The 8,506-nt window shown below is 48.6% G+C and overlaps 2 protein-coding genes across 3 annotated transcripts in view; both read right to left on the reverse strand.

Annotated features, from left to right (window-relative positions):
• The window catches only part of LOC117314242 (uncharacterized), a 50,516-nt gene extending 47,626 nt beyond the window's left edge, over positions 1–2,890 (reverse strand). Inside the window, exon 1 of the mRNA XM_073788591.1 lies at positions 2,829–2,890. The gene's annotated coding sequence lies outside the window, so the exon portion shown is untranslated. The remainder of the gene's footprint in view (positions 1–2,828) is intronic.
• On the reverse strand, positions 300–8,417 carry ZNF740 (zinc finger protein 740). Of its 2 annotated transcripts, XR_002178821.3 has the most exons (7): positions 8,279–8,417; positions 6,165–6,314; positions 5,715–5,804; positions 4,998–5,121; positions 4,580–4,698; positions 2,829–3,590; positions 300–2,562 (listed from the first exon to the last, which is right to left on the reverse strand). XR_002178821.3 is itself a non-coding variant. In XM_004317809.4 (6 exons), exons 1-6 carry the CDS (start codon positions 8,285–8,287, stop codon positions 3,501–3,503), a joined length of 582 nt encoding a protein of 193 aa, XP_004317857.1. In that variant the 5' UTR covers positions 8,288–8,417; the 3' UTR covers positions 300–3,500. The 2 variants fall into 2 exon arrangements, 1 of the variants encoding a protein (XP_004317857.1); XM_004317809.4 differs by having other exon boundaries at positions 300–3,590.
• Positions 8,418–8,506: the final 89 nt, after the last annotated feature.

Genomic DNA, 8,506 nt, shown 5'->3' on the forward strand with positions numbered 1-8,506 from the left:
GTGGGCTACTGAATCCTCAAGTAATGCTGACGTAGGAGGCCTAGAGACCATGCTTGGAGAACCGCTGCCTTTGCTGGTGTCTGGCCTCATTCTGTCCTGCTGTGCATGTTTTTTTTTTTTCCTTATTCTGAACTGATATCCTGTATTTATTCTACTTGTTGCTCTCTGCAAAGGGGAACTTACAGGGCGCTGGAAGTCGTGGGGTGGTTGGTTACACTTGGTGGAAAAAAAGAAAACTACTTCGGCCCCAGTGAAAAAGCTTCTCCCAAGGATATTCTTCCCAAAGAGGAGATAGTATGTACAAAAGCCCCATTTTCTTTTTATTTAAATATCCTAAATATATCACGAAGGAACATACACTGCACTTTAATGGTAAAAAGATACAAGTTTATAACATTTTATAAAAACTACCATTTAAAAGTGATCTTGTTCATTTGATATTCCCCTCCCCCAATAGCAAAATAAGTATATTAAAAAAAAAAAAGAGGATGGAGAGGAAAGGTAGGGTAGGAGGGATTAAGATAAAAGCCCCAGGGCCACATAGAGGCAAAGAACATCTGGGGAGAGGGTTAAAAGTTGTGGCGGACTCCACACCTCATTTAACCCTCCAATGTCAAGCCATGGGGGCACAATCAGTAGCTAAGTGATGACAAGAGGCTATTGGGGGGGGTGGACGGAAAAGACTTGGGGTGCTGGGAAGGGCAGGGCTGGTGGGACCTGGTACAGGAGCCCACCTAGGAACTGGCGCTACTCTTTCCCAGGTCCCTGAATCCCATGTCCTGGTCTCTGAGAGCCGGCCCTACCTCCCTCTCCCTTCACTCCAGACACACCTGAGGCGGCTTTCCAGTGCTAGACCCCACCCAGCAGTGGGGTGGAACATTGGGCCCAGGAGCCTTTGCAGCGGTCTTGGTCTGTGATTTCCCTGGGGTGTAAGTGGGACTCCTGGGCTCCCTGGGCGCTAAATCGCTCCTTTGGACTCTCAGCTCCTCTCTCCTCACACATCCATGGCCCCAGAACAACAGCACCTGGACAACTGAGCTAACCACCTGCTCCTGTGTTTCCCCTCACCCAGTCCTCGGCAGGGGTGGTTCTGGTATGGCTCTTTGCACATTCGCTTAGAAGTTCCCTCTCTCCCACCCACCCAGGCAGGAAGCCAAGGTCTGCAAAGGGCCAGGGCACATCTGGACCTAAACACACATTCGCACACTCAGGGGCACAGATCACTCGTGTGATTCTCTCCACACATACCCCAACTCACCCCAACCATAAACAGATTAGCCGCAGGTGACAGGAAGCAAAGCCTCCCACTTTCAAAAGCGCGTTTGGAAGGACAGAATTTTCTAAATGTATCCTAGACAAATCCCAGCCCCCAGCAGAGCCCTCTAACAGGGAGGGGACTGGCTCACATGCAGAAAGATGCCCTACTTGCAGGGACCAAGGGCAGGTCCAAGGACTCGCGGTCTAGTTTCTGGACCACATTAAATGGGAGTGCCAGCACAGAACTAGAAGAGCACAGGTAGCAAACACATTCCCCAGCGTCTCCCCCACAGGATCTCAGATGCTGTCAGGGAAGATCTAAAGGGTGTCACGCCTCCTTTCTTTTTCCCTGAAATCCTCACACCTCAGAGGTATGGAGACCCCCGCCCCGCCATTTCCTCCAGAATAGGTAACAGCCAGGAGTCTGCTGCTGCTACTGCCTACATTTTTCTGGGAAATGAAATCACTTCCTGGAGATTGCCATCTCAGATCCCCACTGACAGCTTGGTCAGGCTCACCAAGTCAAGTCTCCATGATTCTTCCATAATTACTCACCCCTCCTCCCCACAGGTCAGGGCAGGCCACAACCTGGGAGTCAACCAAACCCCAGAACCTCCCATAAGGATCCTTTCCTTAGCAGGAAGAGGGTTTTTATTTCACTTTAGAAAATTCATATTCACAAGCCCTGATTTGGGTTAGAAACATCCTAACCACCAGTCTGTGGAATCAATCTTAAAAAACCCCTCCAAAACAAAGCCCTCCAGTCCCCCAAGTTGAGTTCTTCTCTTGGGACCTCAAGCACCCTTCAGATTTGCTGGGGTGGGGAGGTGGTCAGGAGAGGCTGCTTTACGCTCATCCTCCCCTGAGCTGAGGGCTAGAGAAGGGTTTGGCTCAATAATATGCCATCTCCAAGCATACAAAAACACTCACATACCACACACACACCCACACCCCGCACTCCCGATCGCTTTTTGGGGGGTGGACAGGGTGGTGGGCTCGGAGCAGAGAGGAGCAAAGAGTACAGTTAAGAGTAAAACCTACGTTAGGTTTCCTCCTCAGTTTTTTCTCCGCAGCATCCCCACGCCCTGCAGTTCTTGGTTGGGTAGGGACGGCCATCAAGAAGGAAGCCAAGACCTTGTTCTTTGGGACTGAAGGCCAGACCCCCATCTCCTCTACCTGAATACAGTGATAGGACTTGGGCAGGGAGAAGAGCTCACACTGCCCAACAGTCATGTCAGGGGACACCAAATTCCTTTCGTTTCTTCAACAGCTGTTACCCAACTTGGGGCTAGTCTTGGGTTGCTCCTAAGAGGGCACAAGGAGAGAGATCCCACTTTGACATCCATGACTTCCTGCTCAACATCTGTCTGGCTTAGGAGTCAATATCAGCGAGGTAGCCAAAAACTATCTCCAAGACCAACTGCCCAAAGAGAGAAAGGAAAGGGGCCACTCTCACCCAAGTTTCCTCCAGAAGGCACTTGAGCTGACCCCATTAGGTACCAGTGTGGCATGGGCCATTACAACAGCCATGGCCACAACTCTTGCTCTTCCCCGAAGGAAATGAGAGGTACCTGTCCACTCTTCTTGGATCCAGCCCTTGTCTGCTCCTGTCACTGTTCTTCCTTTTGTCCCTACAGTGTATAAGGAGACCAAAGTAAGCTCAGCTGCCATCCCTGATCCTATTCTCCTTCAAACAGGAGATGAGGTACAGGGCTGTGGAACATTGAGGATCAACTGCAACTAAAAACTCAATTTTGGGGGAGGGCTGGACCAGCCACAGTCCCTACTTTGACCAGGACTCTATACCTCCGTATTACCTGTTTCCACAGTGCACCTGCTGAAATCGTTTTTGGATAAACAAAAACAAGAACCGAACAAACAAATCCCTCTCCCCGATCTTTTCCACTTCAGCTGCCAGCTGGAGTCCAAGGTTGTGGGAGCCACACTTCAGTCTTGGTCCTGTACCTTTAGTCCCCACCTAAGACCTCAGACAAGGGTCCAGGGACTAGCTTCCCTACCCAGGAATGCTGAAGGAACTTCCCCGAGATACTCATAGTCTCAGATTATTTACAGAGCTGAAGCTCTGGGGCCTGCTGTCCCCGATGCACTCTTCTGGTCTCCTGGGTCCACTCCTCCAGGAGGGGGACAGGTACAGACGGGGTGGTGGTGGGACCATCAGACCAGAGGGGTGCGCTCTTCGGTAGAATCTTCTGATCACTCCCACCACCCGGGGCCCCTTGCGCCTATAGAGAAAACTGCCCGTCGGAAGTCTTGGACTGGCACCCTTGGCACATCCGTTTGTGTCTGAGTAATCGATCTGTCCGAGAAAAACACTGAGAAGAAAGGGAGGGTTAAGTGCCTGAGAGGAGAAACTCAGTTACTATTGGCTAGAGCTGCCTTCCCCACACAGGAGAGGCACACATCCCATTCTACACCCCCTTGGCACGTACACAGACGGCATGAGTGCACAGTGGTTAAGAACGCAAGCTCCGAAGTCTCAATTCTGGCCTAGAGCTTAGTAGCCGTGTGACCATGGGCAAGTTATCTAACAGCCCTGAATCTGTACACTCATCTGTAAAATGGGCTAAAGGTACCTACTCACAGAGTGGCTGCTTCGTTTATCACATACTTATTGTGTATCTATCTCAAGGCAGGTACAGTTCTTGGGGCTGAGGACAGAGTGGAGAACCAGAGGGACAAGGTCTCTGCTCCTGGAGCTTTCATTCTAGTGTTCTGCAGATTCAACCTAAGAGCACGGAGCAAAGCCTGAGACCCAGCAAAGCATCCAGGAAGTGTTAGTTGTTATCGTTTCTCATCTCTTGTTCTTGTCTTATTTTGGTCCTGGCTCTTACATTCTCTACAGATCAGATATTGACCTCCCAGGGCAGAGATTTTATCTCTTCCTCCAAAGTGCACCTGCTCTGAAGTTCGATTCAGTTCGTCTCTTGTCCCGGATCTGCTGTGTCCTTGGGAAACTCAACCTCTCTAAATCTCAATTTCCCCATGGGTGAAATCAGGACAACACAGCTTCCTCACGGAGTTAATGTGAAGGTCAAACAAAGTAATGTCAGATATGCTCTCACAGTGCCTAGCACAGAGTAAGTATCCAAGAAATGCTATTATTATTATTACAATTATTCTAATGGCCCCTACCCATGATCAGCTACATAAGGCCAGAGAGATATACATCACCCTGAGGTACTAACTCTAACATGGCCAGGAATGCTAGGTGGCCCCTTGTCAGGCAGGGAATGGCGGCAAGCCCTGGTTCTTAGGGAAGAAAGTCTGTGTGTGGGCGTGAATGGATGACACGTGAGCTTACCTGATGACACCGTTCACACTGGTAAGGCTTTTCCCCACTGTGTACACGCTTGTGACGCTCCAGGTGGTACTTCTGGATGAAGCGCATATCACATATGTCACACTCAAATGGCTTCTCACCTGGCCCAGGTGGAGAGAGAGAAGCGAACATCAGGAGGTATACATGGCAGGGACCTCATTCCAGGTATTTTCCCAGAAATCTTTTAGTAATATGCAGACACCTAATGGGGAAGGGTCCCCAAAGCTGCTGGGCTCAGTGACACTAGATACATACAATGTCTCTGCCTCATTCACTTACTTTCTTTCTCTATTAGTATTTCTAATACTTACTCCTTAAAATAAACCCCACAAGAGCTACACGCAAATATAATACAAACTATGGACTATTCTCCCCCTTTGAATGTGAGCAAGAGACTTACCAGTATGAATAAGGATGTGCCTCTTGAGGTGGTAACTGCTCCTAAAGGCTCCAAAGCAGTGTTCACAAACAAAATTTTTGGGAATCTTTACTTGAAAAGAACCATTTTGTTCCACTACCACCACCTGGGGGCAAGAGTCAGGTATGTCATGAGGCTATCCCTCTGCCCTCTTCTTGCCCCCATTCTGCTCTGGGTCTATTTCCAACTGCTGGACAAAGTAACTTCTCTGATGCTGTCATCTCCCATATTCCTTAGAGTTAAAAGACCTTCTAAGGAAGGAGGTAGGGTGTGCAAGCTACCTGCCTCGTCAAACCCAACACTCTGAATTGACCTGAGGGGGAGTCGGCCTGCCCCTTTGCCACAGAATTTCATGCTCCCCTGACCCTCCTTCCCTTACCAAGGATGTTTCAGAGAGGGCAGAGATCAATTACCAAAGTGGTCCCTGGATGGAATCGGGGTGACACACTCACTGGCTATGAGGGAGCAAAACGTCTAGGGAGAGCTCCGGGTTGAGCCAGAGAGGGAAGAAACAGGAGGACTGCCCTATTCCCAAGCTGGACCAGTTTGGGAGTTACCCCATTACCTGCCTTTTTCTTTTCTTTTTTTTTGGCCGTGCTGCATGGCTTGCGGGATCTTAGTCTCTGACCAGGGACCGCCCTCGGCAGTGAGAGCGCCCAGTCCTAACCGCCGGACCGCTGGGAACTCCCCATTACCTGCCTTTTTAACAGTCTTTTTTGAATGGGAGGCCTCAGCCAAGCTGTCATCGTCTTTGCGGCTCCGGGACTTATCGCTGTCTTTTCGGTGGCTCTTTGAATACAAATCAAATCTAAATTTATAGTCCATCTCAGAACACAAGACAGGAGGCCAAAAGCTGCTTTGAGACAACTTACAAATGAGAGTAAATCACTGCCCCGAAGGTTTAGAGAAAGTATGCATTCATTTCCTCGCCAAGTACCCTGGTTTTAAGGAGCTGTTGTACAGAAAAGACCTTCCTTTTCTGTACCCTTTTCTGTATCCTCTAAAATACCCACATTCATTCATTCCCCAGCTGGATCCCCTTTCCCACTTCCCTAAATAGAAGCACTAAGGAATCAAAGCTGGGCATCTTCTGGCAGAGAGCTCGGGCCACCCGACCCCCAGGTGCCGCAATGGACTCAAGTGCTGTACCTGACTCGAGCACCTCAGCATATCAGGGCTACCTGCCCGCTCTCCATTCTCGGCCTGCTTGCTGGCAATCTGGCTCAGCATCATCTTCTTGCTGGCTGCAGTGGGAACCAAACTCACACCTGCTAGGCCTTCACAAGCCAGGAGACTTGCCTAAGTTGAAAGGAGATGAGGTGTCAGGTCACCTGGCAGGGCAGGGCAAAAACAGACTGCCAACTTCTAAAGAACTACCTTTCACACCCAGCTACTAACATGCTGCTTCTCTCTAGGGAGCGTCCCTCCTCACCACAAAACCGTGCTTCCTTCAAGAGTCCTCCCTAACTCACCTCACCAGGAACTACGCACTTTGTCATCTGTCAGCATTTAGATACAGACCAAGTGAATAATCAATGTCACTGACACTTCTGTCACTGACACTTCTGTCATTAGCACTGTGCTGGGTAAAGCATGTGTCTATGTATTACTCTGAAGTATTTCTAAGCCTTGTGTGTGGGCATGAGGGTCTCTCCTGTTGACCCACTGACACGGGAGATTTCTAGGGGAACTTCCTTCTTCCTCCCTTGATGACACTCAGCTTCACAGAGCCCACTTACGATTGGCAGACCTCACTGGTGCCAAATGTACATTCTATCGGGTCCTACAAACATGTTTATCAGTAAAGTTAGATTAATTTCTCCCTTTAGATTTTAAATTCCCTAGATGTTGCCAATTACAACAGATATAAAAATTAAAACACTTGGAAGGATTTTGGAGTTGAATATACAATTTCTCTCCTCCACCCCGGCCCACCATTTATATGTGTGCATATCCATATTTTTTCACATTCCCTGCTATACATACAGTTTAAAAATGACTTAAGCAAGAGTGAACACGATGCTGTGAAGTGGGCTGCAAACAAAGGAAGAAGAAACTGAAGGGCTCCTACTCTGCATGGAAAGGAGGAAGCTATGCATGCAGCTGGAAGAAAGCCAATTATACTGTAATCAGGCTGCCATCCTGGTGAGACTGGTAGGGGAGGGTCCCTGGAAGGAAGCTGGGAGCAGCTCTGGGGTTGCCTGTATATAGCTTTTCTACCCAGATAACTACAATAACCTATCAAATCATCCTGTCTCTCCAATCCATCCTGTATCCCCGCAATGACAATTACCTTCCAAATACACTGATGTGACGTCACTCTGCTGCTTAGCATTCTTCAGAGAGTTCCCATTCCTTACAGAATAAAGACTAATTCCTCAGCAAGGCATAAAAGGCCCTTCAGTCACTCTGCTTGTTTCCCCAGGAAACAGCTCCCTTTCCCTAACGTTCCCATCTATCACTATCTACCACATTCCTCTAACCAGGCCCCACTTAAATCCTTTCCTCCTTAACTAGCAAACTACCTGCTGTACTCCTAACATCACCACATCCTTCCACGTCTCTAAGCCTCTGCCCATGCAGTTCTCCTTGTCTGAATGCCCTGTTCTGCTTGTTTATCTAGCAAAATCCTATGCATCCTTCCAGCTTCAACTTTTTTCATCCAAGCAGAAGGATCATTCCTCTCCTTCAGTGTACATACCTCTATTATTGCACATTCCTTCAATCAACAGATTCACTATGTCTCTACTACTAGCCAGCCACTAGGCAAGGTGTTGTGAATATAAAGATAAACAATAGAGTGTCTCTTCATCTCCCCCCGCCCCAACCCAACTAGCCTGGAAGCTTGTTGGGGACAGGGACAATTTTATTCATCTTTGTATTCCCAGCACAATGCCTTGCATGTAACAGGAGCTCACTAAATTCCCGTTGAAAAAAACAAATGAAGCATTCACCAGACTGTTCACTCCCTCGTGCCCCTCAGCAGTTAATGTACCAAGTGTAAACTGAGTACATGTTGCTTTGCAAATGTCCCATCAGGGCCTGTGATGCAGTATAGCCTACCTCCTTCATTTGACTGGAAGCTCCCTGAAGGCAGGGGCTGTGGCCTGTCTCCTTTCCTTCCTCTAGATCTCCCCCTGGTGCTTAATACAGAGCTTCGCTCACTGGGTTGGTCAATATGTTGACTAAGGCAGCATTCAAGAGTGAAACTGCAAACACGCCTCCCAGTGATCTTGAAGGAGGAGGACTCGAGAGCTTTTTACCTGAGCCATGCTGATTTCTCTTAATGCAACCCAAAAGTTCACGAGTTTCTCGATCCACCTTTTCTTAAGACACTGTTGTTTGAAGAACTGTCACCAAATCACTGTAACAGCTCCTTCGTGTCCCTTCAGTCCTGCTGCCATACTGAACTGCCTTTGTCTTCAAACAGAACTTAGTGTCCTCCAAAAGGAAGATAGATGTTCCAAGAATCCCTGGTCTCTGCCTGGTTC

The sequence above is a fragment of the Tursiops truncatus genome, chromosome 11 (assembly GCF_011762595.2).
Source record: "Tursiops truncatus isolate mTurTru1 chromosome 11, mTurTru1.mat.Y, whole genome shotgun sequence".
Classification (NCBI taxonomy): domain Eukaryota; kingdom Metazoa; phylum Chordata; class Mammalia; order Artiodactyla; family Delphinidae; genus Tursiops; species Tursiops truncatus.